The 21122-nt window shown below is 44.2% G+C and overlaps 1 protein-coding gene across 2 annotated transcripts in view; it reads left to right on the top strand.

Moving 5' to 3' along the window:
* Window positions 1-268: 268 nt before the first annotated feature.
* The window catches only part of LOC120933258 (hepatic lectin-like), a 39273-nt gene continuing 18419 nt past the window's right edge, over window positions 269-21122 (top strand). The window contains exons 1-4 of one of the 2 annotated variants that reach the window (XM_040346373.1): window positions 269-450; window positions 5758-5868; window positions 10426-10488; window positions 17408-17455. In XM_040346373.1, coding sequence (XP_040202307.1) covers window positions 408-450; window positions 5758-5868; window positions 10426-10488; window positions 17408-17455 — 265 coding nt within the window. In that variant the 5' untranslated portion in view covers window positions 269-407. The remainder of the gene's footprint in view (window positions 451-5757; window positions 5869-10425; window positions 10489-17407; window positions 17456-21122) is intronic. The other variant, XM_040346374.1, reaches the window with a different exon arrangement.

Genomic DNA, 21122 nt, shown 5'->3' with positions numbered 1-21122 from the left:
TTCAATATTTTTTTCCCATTCAGTGCACAAGCTGAACAAAGGAAATCTCTATGTATGGCCAGCTTTATTGGTTGGATCAACTGGTGAAAATAAGGAAAAAAGTTCAAGAATAGTTAACTAATGCAGCCACCACATCTAAGAACTGATTAGCTTGCAGTATATAACATTGTTTAGTTTAGATTTAATACTCCTTTAGTTTCAGTCTCCATAATCTCCCTGGAGTTCAGCTTTAACAGACCTGTTTACAGACATATATAAGTATCATGTGTCCACAAAGATGTGCTTATCTTTTCAAATCCTATTCAGCAGAAAGAATAGGATAAACTATTTCTCAACCATTTCCTTCCTGATTCAGCTGTTTTCTGCATAAAATCTGTAAAGTCAAGTAAACTGTGTAAACTGTGACCATGGAATCGGATCAAAGCATTTTTCATGATCTGCAGAATTCAGGTAAGAAATTAATTCTTGTAGCTGAATAGTGTGTAAAGAAAGCATATATGATTAATTCAAAGAAACATTTCATAGAGAAATGATAAATGTTGGAAAATAGCTGATTGATTGTAATGAGGTTTTGCCCTTTGCATGTTGCCCTTTGTAGTTTTATGCTTCCCAATGGACTTATGTAAGGCAGTATAAGTGCAGAACGGTGTGCATAGTGTGGAACTATTTATAAAATGATCAACTTTATGTATGTATTGCTAAACAGCAAGGAAATTAGATTTTTTTTCCACAAAAATGATTTAGCCTTTGGCAAATTTACACCATAAGTAAAAACTCTCAGTTTTGCTCATTTAACCACTTAAGTCCCGGACCATTATGCAGCTAAAGGACCAGGCCCCTTTTTGCGATTAGTCACTGCGTCGCTTTAACTGACAATTGTGCGGTCCTGCGACGTGGCTCCCAAACAAAATTTACGTCCTTTTTTTTCCACAAATAGAGCTTTCTTTTGGTGGTATTTGATCACCTCTGCGGTTTTTATTTTTTGCGCTATAATCTAAAATAAAGCGACAATTTAAAAAAAAATCTATATTTTTTACTTTTTGCTATAATAAATATCCCCCAAAAATATATAAAAATAATGTTTTTCCTCAGTTTAGGCCGATACGTATTCTTCTACATATTTTTGGTAAAAAATTTGCAACAAGCGTTAATTGATTGGTTTGCGCAAAAGTTATAGCGTCTACAAAATAGGGGATAGTTTTATGGCATTTTTATTATTATTTTTTTTTTACTAGTAATGGCGGCGATTAGCGATTTTTATCGTGACTGCGACATTATGGTGGGCACATCAGACACTTTTGACACTATTGTCATTTTTACAGCAAACCGTGCTATAAAAATGCACTGATTACTGTGAAAATGACACTGGCAGTGAACCTGTAGGGGGCGCTAAAGGGGTTAAGTGTTCCCTAATGTGTGTTTCTTACTGTAGGGAGGCGTAGCTGGGCATCTGACATCACTAATCCTATGACAGGGAACAGACGATCAGTGACAGGATCACTAGGAAGCACGGGGAGAGGTTTGTTTACACTTACCTCTCCCTGTTCTTCAGCTCTGTGACCCAACCGCGAGACACCGGCGGCGATTGGGTCCATGGGTCCCGCGGTCACGGAGCTCGCGACCCTAGACTGGGCTTCTTAAAGAGGACGTACCTGTACGTTCATATGCTCAGCCGTGCCATTCTGCCATATTTAGTCGTACGGCGGTCCTTAACTGGTTAGAAAATGTACAATGTATGTGTTTTTTGGGGATTGTGTTTTGAGGGTAGGCAATTCATTTTTTCTTTTGTATGTATTTGATTGTTGTTCTTAGTGTGTGTTTGTGTAATTTGTCAAAAAAAAATAATTCTGTTTTTTGTTCAAAACATTGTAAAATAATGAGACTCATAAAAGTCTATTTGTCACATAAGAACAGGCCCAGGGTAGTTCGAAAAAGCTTATAGATTATTATAGATTTGGGTTAAGTTTATTTTGAAGGATAGGTCAAAGAAGGCTCATTCATCTGCAATTTACCTCCAGATACCTCATGCCACTAGAGCGGTTGGGACCCCCGAAAACTGGGTTGCTCAGGTATGCTACTAGTAACCAGTTTCCTGATCACTGGCTCAGGTCTGCCCTCTCATTCCTAAATGCCATTTGTCAATGTGATTAGCAGCCACCAATAAGGTGAGGCAGGTTGTGGGAGTTACAAGTAACAAGTCTTTAGCGTCGCACATGCAGGCCAAATGTCAGGCGACATTGGCCAGTTTAATAAAAACCATCTGACATTGGGCCCATGTGAAAGGCAGCTGATTTTGGTCAGCTTCTGTTGGAAAAGCCAGCTCCTGATCAGCACTTTCAGCCAATGGCTGAGAGTGCTGACCAGAGTGTTATGAAGGGGGCTGTCCCCCTGTCAGAACACGAAAGAACAGCAAGTGAGATTGTTGTACTAATGTCAGGTCAGTAAAACAGCAGGTCAAATCGGCGGGTTGAACGAAAAAAAAAAAAATAGTGGTGTGTACCAGGCTTTACATGCCTACAAGTAAAGCAAGTGGCCATCTTAAAGCGGAGTTCCACCCAAAAGTGGAACTTCTGCTTTAAGCACTCCTCTCCCCCTTACATGCCACATTTTGCATGTCATTTTTTGGGGGGGGGAGTGGGTCCTTGGTTTTCAGTGGGACTTCCCACTTCCTGCTATGGGCCACCTAGGCGACTCCTCCTCTCCCCCTAGGCGGCCACTTCCTCTTGGCATACTTCTGGGACACGTGACAGGTCCCAGAAGATTGCCTTCCGCTGGTAGAGCGCAACATGACTTGCGCATGTGCAGTGCACGCCTGGCTGTGAAGCCGCACGCTGTCTTAGCCGGGTGCCCACAGTGTTAATGGAGGCACCGAAGGAGAAGAGGGGGAGAGGAGCAAGGCTCCGTGTGGCCGCATCATTGGACCGTGGGACAGGTAAGTGTCTGTTAAGTAAAAGTCATCAGCTAAACTTTTTGTAGCTTCTGACTTTTAATAAACAAAAAAGCCTGAAACTCTGCTTTAAGTATTTTGAGTATTATCACATCATATTTCTGTTGTGAAATGTCAATCTAAAAAAACTGTTTTGGGGATCTTATGTGGGTTTCCACCAACCCAATAGACACATTTTTTTAGCACTTTGAAAGTACTTTTGGATCATACTTGTAAGAGATTTTTTGGGTCTCTATTCACCAGACTCCACAGTGGAACATTGTCAATTTAAAGTAATTTCTAACCCCTAAGGCTCAAAACATTGGTACATCAGAGCAGTACAATGAGCATCCACGCTTCAGACATGAGCAGGGCTTTTTTCTCAGAAAATAGGTACAGGAACTCATCCATGACCACCCAACCGCCACCCCCCACCCTCTAAACCGCATCAAATAGTGGGCGTGGTCAAATTTCACCACGAACATTGAGAGGGCCTTAAAGGGGCATTAAATACCAGGAGTGCACTACTGGCAGAGTTTGGGGTGCTTTATGTACATAGTGCCAAGTTCAGGGGTGCGCTGCATGTAGAGTGCTGAGTTCAGGGGTGCGCTGCATATAGAGTGCCGAGTCCAGGATTGCGCTGCATATAGAGTGCAGAGTTCAGCCTTTTGCCACAACTGCTCACCTCTGCATCTCACATCCACATCTCACTTTCACCCCTCTTCAGCTCTGACCTCTGCATGCAACCTCCCCTCATTCTTAAAAGCTCCACCATCTTCCACGTGTCTTATTTTTGTTGCTGTATTAAACTGAAGCACCCAGCCAGCTCTAGTACCTCCCCGAACACTGTAGGTGGCACCTCCTCCCTGGCTTGGAGATTATCTAGTGGGAGTGTTGGCATCCAAAAGGGAACCCATGCACTTGCATCTCCCTTGATCCCATCCTGCACTCCGCAGATCTGTGGAGACAAGCTATCACTGGTCAACACAGAAGCCAGACTTCTGTGTTTACAGGTGATAAGGCTTTTTTTCAGCTGGAACTTGGTGGGACTCAGTTCCACTACCTCTGGCCTCCTGCTCCTTGCTCACCACTATCACTGGTCAACACAGAAGTCTGGTTGACTGAGTTCCACCGAGTAAAAATACTACTGTTAAATACATAACCAAGTACTTTCTGTAACCTGTTGCAACCAATCCATTATCAGGTGTAAAAGTGTAGTCTTACTTAAGGACAATGGTAATACAATTCTTTAGAAGCTGGTGTATATACCGTACATTCCTTTATCACTGTGCAATGTTTGGCTGGCCATAGATGCCCTGATTTTTTTCTTTTGATCAGCCAGAGGGGTGCTAAAAAAATAATTATTATGGATTCCCCCCATCTATACAAGTGAGGTGGATGGAGGAATCTAACTCATGGAGCATTGTATTCTGTCTCCTCTGCTGTCAGGATACACTGATCAGCAATTGGCTGCATCTGGTTGATCAAGATTTTTTTTCCAACTCTCCCATTCAACAAAAGAGGATAGTTAGATTGACTTCTGTCGAGCAAGAATGACCATAGATGGATCAAAATGTTACCAGTCCCCGCTGAAGCAGCTTCATTTTGATTCAACTATTCAGCTTTAGACTTTGGCAGTGCCCTATGGTATTATTCTATATTAAAGTCCAACTCCACCTTTGAAAAAAAAAAAAAAGAATAGGCACAGGGGGCCAGATTCATGTAGAATTCTGGCGGCGTAACGTATTGCATTTACGTCACACCGCTGCAAGTTTTACGGGCAAGTGCTTGATTCACAAAGCACTTGCCTGTAAACTTGCGGCAGCGTAGTGTAAATCCGTCCGGCGCAAGCCCGCCTAATTCAAATGGGGCGTGTATCATTTCAATTAGGCGCGTCCCCGCGCCGAACGTACTGCGCATGCTCCATTTTGAAATTTCCCGCCGTGCTTTGCGCGAAATGACGTCGCACCAACGGCGACGTGCGCTACGTCCTTTCCTATTCACGGACGACTTACGCAAAAAAAAAAATTAAAATTCGACGCGGGAACGACGGCCATACTTTAACATGGCAAGTCTAAATATAAGCCAAGAAATAGCAGCCTTAACTATACGCCGGGAAAAGCCGACTAGCGACGACGTAAGAGAATGCAACGACCGGGCGTACCTTCGTGGATCGCCGTAAACATCTAATTAGCATACCCAACGCAGAAAACTACGCAAACTCCACCCAGCGGGCGCCGAAGTATTGCATCCTAAGATCCGAAGGCGTACGCCTGTCGGATCTTACCCAAATGCCTTCGTATCTTGGTTTGAGAATTCAAACTAAAGATACGACGCGGAAAATTTGAAAGTACACCGTCGTATATCAGTAGATACGCCGGAGTACTTGCTCTGAGAATCTGGCCCAGGGAGTGTAAAAATAAAAAGGCAGATTTGGATGCAATACTCAACTGCTCTTTAACATTGTCCATGGCATCTTCCAGGTTGAATAATATCCAGTGTGATCCAAGCCACTTCCCATTAGCCCAGGCCATCATGGACTCTAGGGATGCACCCTCACATAGCTTGGACTTGCAGTAATGCTGGACAGAGTGGTGCTCACACTTTATTATCTGAATGCCATGCTGTCCAAAAGTAAGGTCCACCCACCACTCAGAACCACAATAAGAACAGAGGTCATGATGTCGGCATCCATGCAATCCTCACTGCAGGAAAAAAGGTATGTATAACAGAATAGGATCAGGGTAAAAAATGTTGTTGGTTTTTAAAATACAATTTTTTTTATTTTAAAGGTCTGGTATATTAACATCCCGTTTGTGTTGTCATTTTAGGCAACAGATGGTCTAATTATTTCAGGCAAAACCCAGAACGGCTTTCCTATGGACTGCTGGCATTGTTGTATATACTGATCCTGGCTTTATTCATTACCGTATTCTCCAATTGTAAGAATTTACATTTTTTTTCTTATTGTATTTCAAATTTGTATAAATTATATTATCTGTTTATATTTCTTCCTGGCATTTTACAGCTTGGAAGTGCAATTTATTCTGATTAAAAACATTGGATAGTCTGTGGCATATGATCACGTTTGGTTTATCTGCAGTGGAGACTTTTTACTGTTACATTTATTGACATTGAACTTTTTTGCAATACATTGATTTTATTATGTAGTTTTATAGCTTCTATATAACATATATCAATTAGCGTCTATACAAATGTATAAATTGCATGTTGGTTTCATATCTTTACATATTTTATAAAGTGGCTCAGGTAACTTACTTGACTCAGGTAAATACCCCCCAAAAAAACCTTTGAGTCAGTCTTGAACTGGACCTACAGGGGTAGATTCACGTAGAATGGCGTAACTTTGTGCGAGCGTAACGTATCCTATTTACGTTACGCCTCCGCAACTTTTACAGGCAAGTGCCGCGGCGTAGCGTAAATAGGCCGGCGTAAGCCCGCCTAATTCAAATTGTAAAGAGGTGGGCGTGTGTTATGTAAATCAGGCTTGACCCGACGTGACTGACGAATTTCCCAGTGTGCATTGCTCCAAAGTACGCCGCAAGGACGTCATTGGTTTCGACGTGAACGTAAATGATGTCCAGCCCCATTCACGGACGACTTACGCAAACGACGTAACTTTTTCAAATTTCGACGCGGGAACGACGGCCATACTTAATTTTGGTACGCCGCACTTACGCCACCATATAGCAGGGGTAACTATACACCGCGAAAAGCCTAACGTAATCGGCGTAACTGTACTGCGTCGGCCGGGCGTACGTTCGTGAATTCGCGTATCTAGCTGATTTACATATTTTGACGCGTAAATCAGCGTACACGCCCCTAGCGACCAGCGTAAATATGCAGTTACAATCCAACGGCGTAAGAGACTTACGCCTGTCGGATCTAATAGATATCTATGCGTAACTGATTCTAATCAGGCACATTGATACGACCGGCCGGCCGGCCGGACTCAGAAATACGATGGTGTATCTGGAGATACGCCGTCGTATCTCCTCTGAGAATCTGGCCCACAGTATTTAAAGCCAGGAAAATAAAAAAAATTGTTCTGCACTCTGCCAGCGCCCTCAATCTGTGCAACCGGTCTCTTGCAGTTCTTCATTAGGGCACTCGCTGCCATTGGTTACACTCTAACCTCTATCACATGCACGGTAGGACTAATAGCCCTGCATTGCATGTGATGAAACAGAAGAACCACCCACTGCTTGGCATGGGGGAGAGAAGAGGAGAGCATTGGAGCCTGTCAGAGTGTGGGTGTCACTGCAAGTTTTTTTCCATCCTGGACTTTAAATAAAAATTAGAACAATAAAAAATCATTCATGCAAAAATGAAGTTTTACAGTGAAATATTTGGTACCTTGTATGCAAGACATTAATTTTTGTTCTTTAAGCTCTTTAGCCTTGGTTGGTAATTCTCCTCAATACACACATGCATATATACACATACACTGCTCGAAAAAATTAAAGGAACACTTTTGAATCAGAACTTCTGGGATATTGATCTGGTCAGTTAAGTAGCAGAGGGGGGTGTATACAGAGGGGGTTGTTAAACAGTTTAAGCTGCTTTGCTGTTAATTGGAATTAATAACAGGTGCACTAGATGGGGAACAATGAGACAACCTCCAAAACAGGAATGTTTTTTCAGGTGGAGGTGTCTGACATTTTTTTCCCTACTCATCTTTTCTGACTGTTTTTCACAAATTTTTCATTTGGCTAGGGTCAGTGTCACTACTGGTAGCACAAGGCAGTCCAAGTCCTCCAGGATGGCACATCAATACATGTCATTGCCAGAAGGTTTACCGTATCTCCCAGCACAGTCTCAAGAGCATGGAGGAGATTCCAGGAGACAGACAGTTACTCTAGGAGAGCTGGACAGAGTCGTAGACGGTCCTTAACCCATTAGCAGGACCAGTATCTGCTCCTTTGTGCAAGGAGGAATAGGATGAGCACTGCCAGAGCCCTACAAAATGACCTTCAGCAGGCCACTGGTGTGAATGTCTCTGACCAAACAATCAGAAACAGACTTCATGGGAGTGGCCTGAGGGCCCAACGTCCTCTAGTGTGCTCTGTGCTCACTGCCGGACACTGTGGAGCTTGATTGGCATTTTCTATTGAACACCAGAATTGGCAGGTCCGCCACTGGTGCCCCATGCTTTTCACAGATGAGAGCAGGTTCACCCTGAGCATATGTGACAGACGTGAAAGGGTCTGGAGAAGCCGCAAAGATCTTTATGCTGCCTGTAAGATTGTTCAGCATGACCGGTTTGGTGGTGGGTCAGTAAAGGTCTGTGGAGGCATATCCATGGAGGGACGCACAGACCTCTACAGGCTACACAATGGCACCCTGACTGCCATTAGGTATCGGGATGAAATCCTTGGACCCATTGTCAGACCCTACGCTTGTGCAGTGGGTCCTGGGTTCCTCCTGGTGCACGACAATGCCTGGCCTCATGTGGCGAGAGCATGCAGCCAGTTCCTGGAGGATAAAGAAATTAATACCATTGAATGGCCCCAACGCTCACCTGAACTAAATCCAAAAGAACACCTCTGGGACATTATGTTTCAGTCCAGGTTGCACCTCAGTCTGTTCAGGAGCTCAGTGATGCTCTGGTCCAGATCTGGGAGGAAATACCCCAGGACACCATCCGCCGTCTGATTAGGAGCATGCCCTGATGTTGTCAGGCATGCATACAAGCACTTGGAGGCCATACAAACTACTGAGGACCATTTTGAGTTGTTGCAATGAAATTTGAACTAGCTTCCTGCATAATTTTTTCACTTTGATTTTCGGGGTGTCTTTGAGTTCAGCCATCTCTGTAGGTGGATAATTTTCATTTACATCAAATGATGTGCAATCCTTTCATTCCTAACACATTACCCAGTCCATATCAGTACAGATATCCAGCATGAGATTTTTGCCCCTTGAGATCTTGATGTTTTCAAAGTGTTCCTTTAATTTTTTTGAGCAGTGTATATACATACCACCTGCACTACCAGCACATCATTTCCATTCCTTCCGCTACTTGTTGATACTAACTGGAAGCATTCTGGCACCTAGTCAAGGGATATCCTGAAGCCAACATATACTGTATCAGCACTTTGCAGATATCATTATAGCACACTAGCCAGATCAGTTTCTGCCATTGGTGTTAAACTAAACCTGACATTTGAACATTAAAATCCATCACAACTAGAGAGGCTGAAAATTATTCTATGACCATTCTTCCCAAAATGCCATAACAAGCATTGTCATTACAAATTATATAGTGGGCCTGTTGTTTCTTTTTTCCAGCCCAATATTGGACTGTGGATCCGCTAATAAGATATCTGAAGTGTTGGTTGAGTCATCCTCATTACAGTGATGGGAAGAAATTACACTTAGGCCCCATACTAGATGTTCCCCATTTACTTAAAAATGAGCAGGTTCAGACATGGCAGAGTTTACAAAATGCTAAAATTAGAGGTTTTGTATACTTATACAGTATGTGACAACTACTGAACTTTTGACATTTTCACCTGGAATTGCCCTACTGAACATCTTATAATGCATTTGCCAAAGCGTTCATTGGCCAAGGTCTTTCACCTGACCTCTGCTCTTTGACTAGACTTTGGCTAGTGATGGTTTTGATATAGGTTTCAGCACACACACTATAAAAGGCTGTTTTCCCAGCAGTCTTTTTTTTTTTACTAGTAATGGTGATCTTTGATTTGTATCGGGACGGCAACATTATCACATCGGACACTTTTGACAAATTTTTGGGACCATTGGCATTTATACAGCCTTCAGTGCTATAAAAATGCACTGATTACTGTAAAAATGTCACTGGCAGGGAAGGGGTTAACACTAGGGGGCGATCAAGGGGTTAATTGTATTCCGTAATGTGTGTTCTAACTGAAGGGGGATGGGACTGACCTAGTGGGAATTACAGATCGTGATTCCTAGCTATTAGGAACTCACGATCTGTCTTTCCTCAGCTCACAGAACAGGGATGTGTGCATTTACACACACACGTCCCTGTTCTGCCTCTCGTGCCCGGAGATCGCTCGTGACGAGCATCGGCACCCCCGCGATGCAGCGGGGGCGTGCCTGCTAGCCCACTTAATTGACCGACATACAGCTTCGACGATTCGCCCAGCAGAGCCAACCTGCCACAGAATTAAGGGCGCTCTGGAACCAGTGGATTCGAAAGGTGCTGTTCTTCCTTAGAGCTTTATAGTCAAAGCTTCCAATTATCAAAGTCTTCCAAAAAAATTACAAAACATGTACAAGCTGTAATTAGATACAAAGACTTATTTTAAGGTGAAGTTTTGGCCACTAAAACAAGATTAATTTGTAAGATTTTTTGTTACCTATTAGACAAGACAGGAGACACTCCTAATACTTCCCTGTATTCTCTGTACCATTTTCATTCTCCAAGTGCCTGTTATACTTTGTATAATGTGTATATTTATAAATATACTTTGTTTCCATTTTTACAGCCTCTTCATCTGGAAATCTTCAGCTTGTTAGCAAGAAGGAAATTAATGACTTCAACAGTAAAGGTCTGGAGATTCAGTTGTGACTGAGGTCAAGTTTTTGATTAAAGTTCAAAGGGATTTCAACTCTTGCTATATAATCTCCTTCCACAACATGTCAAACTGAAAAAAAAAACAGTCTGATTCTTGTCTAAGTGCCATCTTCAGATTCTAAACATGGTCATAGCCATTAGTCATTCACCAGACCCCTGGAAATTATTTGACCAAGGTCTCAACCCTCCAACTGGCACTAGGCTGGAAATGCCCATATAGTATGTGAACCTTGTGGATTTGTTCCAGTAGACCAGTGCCCATAGACACAGGAAGACACTAAGATACATTTGCAGATCCTACCAATGATACCTCCGACAAATGATCCATAATCATATAAGAAATTTGAGGAAGGTGCCTGGAGATCTCTAGAGCTGTCACATCTACAGTGAAATAACAGTGATTAAACAATGTTTTCTAACCTTTCCAGTAGCTTAATTCCTCAAGAATTGTGGGCCAAATTCCCAAAAAAGCTGCCTAACTTAAAGCGGTGGTTCCCCCTAATTACGTTTTTTTTTTAAAAACCCTTTCACCCGCTTTTGCTAGATGCAAGAGTCTACTCACCCGTCCTGCTGTTTTATGTGGCTGCATAACGATTTGCCATAAAACGATATGTTATATAAATTATGGATGGACGTTTCCATCTTATGTCCTGGCAGTGTGAAGCCCCACAGGACTTTCTTCCGGGATGCGGTGAATGCTGCAGTCCCAGCATTCACCGCTGTATCCCGCGCATGTGCAGTCTTGACGGCGAGCCGCGCCGTCAACACTGCTCAGTTGCCATCGCAACGGCCGGCGTCATAATGACCCGCCCCGTTGTGCTGCTGACACAATTGAGCTAATACTTTCTCTCAGCAATAGCTCAGAACTAATTGAGCAGCTGCTGCAGAGTCATGTGACATGCAAAATCACACGAGATTTGCCATGCTGGAGCCAAAGATTTCTCATCATCTGCAGTGTCACGAGACCCTGCACAGTAATCCCAGGAAACAATGCGGCGACGAAGGGACACGCCCACTCCCGCGGGATACCAACCAGGAAGTGGCAGCTGATCAAAGGTATGGAATCGTTTTTATATTTTTTAACTAACGAGTTGTGCAAAAACGGCCTGAGCCTGGGTGTTTGAGCTGATGTTATATATTAGGGTGAACCACCGCTTTAACTTTCAGCAGTTAAGTTACACTGACTTAAAATTTCTACCTAAGTGCCTGATCCACAAAGCACTTACCTAGAAATTACACGCCGTGTAACTTAAGTGCCTCCGTCGCAAGGCGGTCCTCCTCTCCGGGGGGCGTTTAAAATTTAAATGAGGCGCGCTCCCGCGCCGGCCGTACTGCGCATGCGTGTGACGTAATTTTCCCGACGTGCAGCGCGTGAACGTAATTTACGCCGGGCTTTGTGGATTGCGACGGGACACTAAAGTTGCGACGGCTGAAAAAAAATATACGCGCCGGGAAAACAAATAATTAAAAAAAAAATTGACAGCGTCGCTCGGCATGCATTCCTGAGAGGGAGAACTCCATGCCAATTTTCAAAGAAAAAAACGGCATGGGTTCCCCCCCCCCAGGAGCATACCAGGCCCTTAGGTCTGGTATGGGTTGTAAGGAGACCCCCCCTACGCCGAAAAATCAACGTAGGGGGTCCCCCTACAATCCATACCAGACCCGTATCCAAAGCACACTACCCGGCCGGTCAGGAAAGGGAGTGGGGACGAGCGAGCGCCCCCCCCCCCTCCTGAGCCGTGCCAGGCCGCATGCCCTCAACATGGGGGGGTTGGGTGCTCTGGGGCAGGGGGGCGCACTGCGGGAACCCCCACCCGAGAGCACCCTATCCCCATGTTGATGAGGACAGGACCTCTTCCCGACAACCCTTGCCGTTGGTTGTCGGGGTCTGCAGGCGGGGGCTTATCGGAATCTGGGAGTCCCCTCAAATAAGGGGGCCCCCAGATACCGGCCCCCCACCCTAAGTGAATGGATATGGGGTACATCGTACCCCTACCCATTCACCTGGAGGCAAAAAGTTAAAGTTATTAAACACACAACACAAGGGTTTTTAAAATAATTTATTAGTCTGCTCCGGAGGCCCCCCCCTGTCTTCTTTATTAGCTCTAATACCAGGGGGGGCTTCTTCCACTCTCCGGGGGTCTTCTTCCACTCTCCGGGGGGGGTTTCTTCTTCCGCTCTCCGGGGGGGTCTTCTCCGCTCTCCGGGGGTCTTCTCCGCTCTCCGGGGGTCTTCTTCTATCTTCGCCGCTCTCCGCTGTTGACTCGGCGCACCCCGGTTCTTCTGCAGCTGTCCGGTGCCTTCTTCTTCAGCGCTGGCTGCCTGCTATCTTCGTGTGTTAGCTCAATTACTAACAGGCAGCCAGCGCGGTCTTCTGTGACGTCATGTTCTTCTTTTCCCTTCTTCCGATGTTGACACGTCGCCTCTTCTCACTGCAATGATGGAAGCGCGCCTTGCATCCCATTTATATAGGCATCACCGTCCCATCATGCTCCGGTAGGTACCCACATGGTGGGTGCACGTGGGTAGGCACCCACCACGTGGGTACCTACCGGAGCATGATGGGACGGTGATGCCTATATAAATGGGATGCAAGGCGCGCTTCCATCATTGCAGTGAGAAGAGGCGACGTGTCAACATCGGAAGAAGGGAGAAGAAGAACATGACGTCACAGAAGACCGCGCTGGCTGCCTGTTAGTAATTGAGCTAACACACGAAGATAGCAGGCAGCCAGCGCTGAAGAAGAAGGCACCGGACAGCTGCAGAAGAACCGGGGTGCGCCGAGTCAACAGCGGAGAGCGGCGAAGATAGAAGAAGACCCCCGGAGAGCGGAGAAGACCCCCCCCCCCGGAGAGCGGAAGAAGAAACCCCCCCCGGAGAGTGGAAGAAGACCTCCGGAGAGTGGAAGAAGAAGCCCCCCCTGGTATTAGAGCTAATAAAGAAGACAGGGGGGGCCTCCGGAGCAGACTAATAAATTATTTTAAAAACCCTTGTGTTGTGTGTTTAATAACTTTAACTTTTTGCCTCCAGGTGAATGGGTAGGGGTACGATGTACCCCATATCCATTCACTTAGGGTGGGGGGCCGGTATCTGGGGGCCCCCTTATTTGAGGGGACTCCCAGATTCCGATAAGCCCCCGCCCGCAGACTCCGACAACCAACGGCAAGGGTTGTCAGGAAGAGGTCCTGTCCTCATCAACATGGGGACAGGGTGCTCTGGGGTGGGGGGGCCCGCAGTGCGCCCCCCTGCCCCAGAGCACCCAACCCCCCCATGTTGAGGGCATGCGGCCTGGCACGGCTCCTGACGGGTCTGGTATGGATTGTAGGGGGACCCCCTACGTCGAATTTTCGGCATAGGGGGGGTCTCCTTACAACCCATACCAGACCTAAGGGCCTGGTATGCTCCTGGGGGGGGAACCCATGCCGGTTTTGATTTTACAAATTGCCGTGGAGTTCTCCCTCAGGAATGCATACCAAATGCCGTCGCTTGAATGGGCCTTTACAAGGTGTGACTAATTTTCCACATTGTAAAACCAGCCCTAGTTTTGCGCAAGCAAATCGGAACTTACGCAGAAATCACAATGCTGAAAAGCGTTGTGGATCTGCTTAAGTCCTCATTTGCATACTCAAAGCTGCATTTCAATGAGAAATGCCCCCAGCGGCGGATGCGGTACTGCATCCTAAGATCTGACCGTGTAAGTGTCTTAGGCCCCATACACACCATAGAATCTATCCGCAGATAAATCCCATCAAATGGGTTTCTGCGGATAGATCCTATGGTGTGTACACGCCAACGGATATTTATCCGCAGATAAATCTCCCCTGGAATGGATTTCCAGCAGATAAATATTTGTCGACATGCACAGAATATCTATCTGCTGGAATCCATTCCAACGGATGGATCCGCTCGTCTGTACAGACTTACCGGATCCATCCGTCCAAAGGGATTCCCCGCACGCGCCGTAATGAATAGACGCATGCGTGGAATTCCTTATATGACAGCGTCGCGCCCGTCGCCGCGTCATAATAGCGGCGACGGCGCGACACGTCATCGGCAGAGGATTTCAGCGCGGATTTCAATGCGATGGTGTGTACACGCCATCGCATAGAAATCCTCTGAAATCTTAGAGAGGATTTATCCGCGGATACGGTCCGCTGAACCGTATTCGCGGATAAATTCTATCGTGTGTATGGGGCCTGACACATGTCAGATTTTCTGCCTAACTTTGGAAAAAGCCTTTTGAGGATCGTTTCCAAAGTTAGGCACAGACTGAACAGCAGTTCCGCCTGCGTATCTCTTTTGGGAATTTGGCCCTGTGTGCTGAGACAAATCTCTCTTCCATCTTAAGTACTGAGACCCACCACTGTTGCTTGTGTGACTAATCTTATAGAATAACGTAGCACCAAACACTTCCCACAACATGCCAACCTGAAATAAATATTAGCAATATCCTTGTCTGTCTGGCGTCTTCAGATTCTAATCATAGCCTCTAGTCATTCACCAGATCCTTGGAAATGATTTGACCATTCTATGGTGTCTCATCCCTCCAACTGACAGATGGGCATGCAATGCCCATATGTGAATTAGGCGGATTCTCTCCAGTTGACCAGTGTCTATAGACACAGGAAGGCAGTAAGATACACAAGCAAATCTTGCCCATGGTACCTCTGACAAATGATGCTGTCACAAGAAGGTTGAGGGAGGTGCTTAGAGATATCTTGTGCTGTCACATCTACAGTGACATAACAGTGATTAGACAATGCTTTCCCACCTGTCCAATGACTTCATTCCTCCAGAGATATGTGTTGAGACACATCTCCCTTCCACGTTTAGTACTGAGACCCACCACTGTTACTTGTGTGACTCACATTATAGACTAAAGTGGCACCAAACTAGTTGGCAACTCTTTCCCATCTCTATGTGCCATAACAAACATGTTCAGTGACAGATGCGCTCATCATTGCCCTCTTAAAGTGGACCCTGCCCCTTAAAAGCAAGGTCAACTTTATCTTTCATTTGGTGAGATCTGGAGTACTCCAAATGTTGCTGAGAAGAGAATCCCAGCTCTGTGTTGCAGCATCTTCATGTGAGATTTGACATACTCAACATTCCTCAGGATCTCGTAGGTCAGACTTGTCCAAAGTCTGGCCCTCGGGCCAATTGTGGCCCATGGTGTGGTTTCATATGGCCCCATTGGTAATTTGGATATACAGTATATATCTCTTGTGGCCCCCAACAAATCTCCGAGCTCCGCGTGGCACTTGGGGATTCGTTGGGGGCGACAAAATATATATACTATATTTCCTCAGAGGGAACAAAGAGGGGAGCAGGACCTGTGCCGTCAGATTACATACAGGAAAATCTCCTGTTTACTCTGCGGCATCTGTAATAGGAAGTCCCGTTTCCTGGGCTGGCATTGGGCGACTGTTCTGTCTATCATAGTATTAAAGAGGCCGCCAAGTAAACAGGAGATTCTCCTGTATGTAATCTGTTGGCGCTCGTCCCGCCCCCCCCCCTTCCTGTACCCTCCGAGGCTGCAGATGGGCATGGATCAGGCTGCACTGATGGCACTTGTGAGGCTGCATTTATGGCACGTGTGAGGCTGCATTCATGGCACTTGTGAGGCTGCATTCATGTCAATGGCGAGGCTGCAGATTGGCACCAATTAGGCTGCACTGATGGGCACTGGCCCCTATTTTGCTTCACAGTTCTTTATTTAAAAAAAAATCCTGAATCTTCCCTCTTAAAGTGAATGTGTGTATTTTACGCCTGTGCGTGTTATACGCCAATAAATACGGTATATCCAAATAACACACTTGAGCTCATCCTTAGACTCTTCAACACACATAGCCACAAAATCAAGAGAATTCTTGTTGGGCAGTGTATTAGTTCATTTGCATTTAATTGTGATGGTTTAAAAAATGTCAGGCAAAATGGTCAGCCTTCATGCATGTTCACTTCATCAAATCTGGCCTTCTTTGAAAAAAGTTTGGACACCCCTGCCAGATGTGCCCCTTGCACCTCAGAACCTGAAGGAAAGGTAAGTTTTCCCCCCTACAAGTTTTTCAAGTGTTTTTCAGTAAGAGGGGGCTACTTAAAAAGCAGAACTTGAGCGTTAGTCTGCTTCATAGCTCCCCTAAACAGCCAGAGCAAGGCATTGGGCTGTCAGATCCAAGAGGAATCAGATGTCTTCATGGCCAGCTACAAATTGGCTTCCAGCTGTAAGCCTTTATCTTATGGTCACCAACGGCCACCAGGATTGTTTCCTAATCCTGCCATTTCGGCAGGACAGAACAGTAATCATTTAATATCTAGGAACATTTTAGAAGACAACTATTGCAAAGTAGTTACTAAAAATCAATGGTGGATGGTAAAATGATATACCCCTCCTGCTGGTCTATTTAACAGAATCATTGCATGTACCTAGAATTTTGTGGTTGGGTAAGAGTATATGCTTCTGCCCTTCCTCCCAGGATGCAGTGCTTGGGTCTGAGCAGCACTAAGCCCCAACACTGCTATATTGGGGAGATAAAAAGCTCACTAGCTGTGTATGAAAAGTTATGTGATGAAGGACATCTGTAGACAATGGTGGGCGGAACACACATTAAAGTAAGAGGGAAATTATGTAAACTCAGGCATGTGAACTGGGGCTCCCACAGAAGAACAGGGTAGTGGGAAAGCATGGTGAAGATACCTGTCGGTGGGAGTTTGTCAAAAGAACCTTTCACTTTGACCCACTTGGTCATTTTTCTTTATAACCTTATTATGATGGACTAGTTATGTTTATTATACCTCAGCTTGATCTCATTCAATTGTCATTTTTATATTTGGCATTGTGTTTTACATTTTTAGATTCTATATTGCACCTACTCCAATGCATTTTTCCTTTACAGTCAGCAAACTCTCTTCAGAAATGGACCGGCTACAATCAACTTTCATAAGTAAGACAACTAACATAACAAAGCGCAAGTAATCAATCAGAAAAAAAAAATGTTAATTTATCATATTGTAAAGTGTATAAGGTTGTAAAAGACCTGTGAGATGACAAATAGCTGAATGGAGGAAATAAAACAATAATGAAAGGCGGTCATCAACATTAGGTAATGGTCTGATAATGTTCAGGCATTATCCCTTTATTATTTATTCCAAATGAAGGCATAAAATGGGTCTCTGGAGTGTTCATCTTTATGCCTATGGAGGAAATCATGCATAAAATGACCAGCAGAGGATCCCACCAACATCTAATTTTAAGTTCTACATCAAAGCGGTTGTATACATTTTTTTTTAATTTTTACCTACAGGTAAGCCAATAATAAGGCTTACTTGTAGGTAAAAAAAATCTCCTAATCTTGTATGGTTTAGGAGATATTCCCCTCTCAATGAGCTGCTGACTGCAGCGGCGCATGCGCACAGGGGATTTCGGGCAGTCCAATCAGCTGTGCCCAGGGCATTCCCCCCTAGATGCACATACACATTGACCCAATATAGCCAAGCGGCCATAAAAGGTCAATGATATCACGATCATCCTCACCCCTTTGTGTATGCGCAACTGCGGGGTGGAAAATGTTGCTGAGCTGGTGAGTGAGTCAGTTGGGGTGTGATCATGTGACATTGAAAAAAGTAATAGTGTATTATGCCTTGTACACACGATCAGTTTTTCCGACAGGAAAACCGTGTTTTTTTTTCAGCAGGAAAACGGCTGAAATGTGTCTTGCATATACACGGTCACACTAATCTTGTCTGAAATTCAGAACGTCAAGAACGCGGTGATGTACAATACGTATGACGAGCCGAGATCAATGAAGTTCAATAGGCAGTTCGGCTCTTCTGCTTGATTCTGAGCATGCACGTTTTTTTCGCGCCGTAATTGCATACAGACGACCGCAATAGGAATTTTTCCTGTCACAAAAATTTAGATCCTGCTCTCAATATTTTCTTGGCAGGGAAACTGACAGAAAACGTGTGATGGAGCATACACACGGTTGGAATTCCTGACAAAAACCTCACATCGCACTTTTCTTGTGTGTACGAGGCATTAATGAGCACAGAGCTTTTTTTATTCTGCCTAAAGTTCATATTAAGGACTATTAGAAGGGTGACCACAGAGGGGTACTTTGTTTAAAATTTCAATTCCACTTTAACCACTTGACCTCCGGAAGATTTACCACCTTTTTTGACCAGGCGATTTTTTTGCGATAAAGCACTGCGTTACTTTAACTGACAAATGCGCGGTCGTGCGACGATGTACCCAAAAATTTTTATGTCCTTTATTTCCCACAAATAAGAGTTTTCTATTGGGGGTATTTGATCACCACTGTGGTTTTTATTTTTGTGCTATAAACAAAAAAAGATCGACAATTTTGAAAAAAAAACAATATTTCTTACTTTTTGCTAAAAAAAAAAATTCAATAAAAACAAATGTAAAATAAATCCCAATAAGCGTATATTGATTTGGTTTTCACATAAGTTATAGCGTCTACAAACTATAGGATTTTTTTTTTCTAATAGTAATGGCAGCAATCAGCAGGACTGCGATATTGCAGCGGACAAATTGGACACTAACTGCCATTTTTACTTTTTGGGAACCAGTGATATTAATAAAGTGATCAGTGCTAAAAAAATATGCATTGGCACTGTACTAATGACACTGGCAGGGAACGGGTTAACATCAGGGGCAATCAAAATGGTTAATTGTGTGCCTAGCCTGTGATTTAGTGAGGTGCTTTTACTAGTGGAAGGCATGGTTCGGTGTTCTTGCTTTAGAGGATCCGTGCCTACTGTACTCACAGAACAGAAATCTGCCTTGTTTACACAGGCAGACTGCCGTTCTGCCTGTGTACCAAAGCATCGGCAGGTGGCAGTGGACATCGAATCTGCTGCACCTGCCGATCAGCTCCCGCTGTGTAGAATCACAGCAGGAGCAGCTCGCTGGTGGCGCTCACACCCCAGACCTAGAAGTGTCAGATCACATACTAAGTACGTGATCTGGCCCAGATCGGCGGCCCTGCCGCAGTAAATGTACGGTGGGCGGTCTGCAAGTGGTTAAAAGTGTTGGTTGGGGAGCAGGGGCTCTTATATTTATCAAATAGAAAGGGGAAAGGGAGGCAGAAAACCTCTGGACTTGTAAGGTGTTAAGTATAAAGACTGTAATGATCAATTACACAATAAATTAAATTAAATTTTTATTACAAAGATGAAAAACATGAGAACAATATTTCATCCATATCAAATATCGATTGTCCTATAAGGCATAAATTACAGACACTACCACTCAACATGTTTCGCTCAACAGAGCTTCCTCAGGAGATTTCGGTGTGACATTTTATATTCTATAGACAACAAAAAGATTAGAATGAATGCTCATGTTGATTTTTGTTGATAAAAAAACATATTTATCAACTGTATTGGCATAAGTTAAATATGCAGATTTTTTAGTATATTGAGATGTGGTGTTCAATTTGATTCCTCTGTCTCATTCTGTAAAACTCTTATATTTAATGATAACTCAACCTTAAAGCAGAACTAAAGCCTCCTATCTTTTAAAGCCAAGTTAGCTTCCTCTCTTAACCTCTGTTTGATCTGCAGTTGGCATGGTGCTGTACATGTGATCATCTATGACACCAGCCATTTTATGGCTTGACAGTTGGTTTGAGAGCTAATATAAGCACTCTGATAACTGTAACAGGTAAAATTCAAGGCATGTCTTGAATGTAAGGTTTTGGGAAACGGGTAAATGGGTGGGTTTAGTTCCACTTTATAGACATGCCGATTGCCTTAATCTGTAAGTCGGTAAAGAGACAAAACTTGTGGTTCAAAAGTGTCTGACACCAAAGTATCTGTGCGGATCTCAAGCTGTTTTAGCAGCAGCATTATAGCCAATAATGAAAGCCACCATTCACAAGAGGTGGAACATGTGACTGATAGGAATGAGCCGAACACCCCCCTGTTCGGTTTGCACCAGAACCTGCGAACACACCAAACATTCGTGCGAACTTTAGAACCCCGTTAAAGTCTATGGGACTCGAACGTTTGAAATCTAAAGTGCTAATTTTAAAGGCTAATATGCAAGTTATTGTCCTAAAAAGTGTTTGGGGACCTGGGTCCTGCCCCAGGGGACATGTATTAATGCAAAAAAAAAGTTTTAAAAACGGCTGTTTTTTCGAGAGCAGTGAATTTAATAATGCTTAAAGTAAAACAATAAAAGTGAAACATTCCTTTAAATTGCGTACCTGGGGGGGTGTAAAGTATGCATGTGAAATAGCGCATGTTTCCCGTACTTAGAACTGTCTCTGCACAAAGTGTAATTTCTGAAAGAAAAAAAGTCATTTAAATCGGACTCGCGGCTATAATGAATTGTCGGCTCCCGGCAATTCATAGAGAATTCATTCATAAAAAAAAAAAAGCATGGGGTCCCCCCAGATTCAATTACCAGGCCCTTCAGGTCTGGTATGGATATTAAGGGGAACCCCGCCTTCAATTTAAAAAAAAATTACGTGGGGTTCCCCCCAATATCCATTCCAGACCCTTCAGGTCTGGTGTGGATTTTAAGGGGAACTCCACCCCAAATGTAAAAAAAAATGGCGTGGAGTTCCCCCAAAAATCCACACC

This window comes from Rana temporaria, chromosome 3 (assembly GCF_905171775.1).
Source record: "Rana temporaria chromosome 3, aRanTem1.1, whole genome shotgun sequence".
NCBI classification, from domain to species: Eukaryota; Metazoa; Chordata; class Amphibia; order Anura; family Ranidae; genus Rana; species Rana temporaria.
The sequence above is the reverse complement of the archived record's forward strand: the minus strand, read 5'-3'. Positions and strand labels throughout refer to the sequence as shown.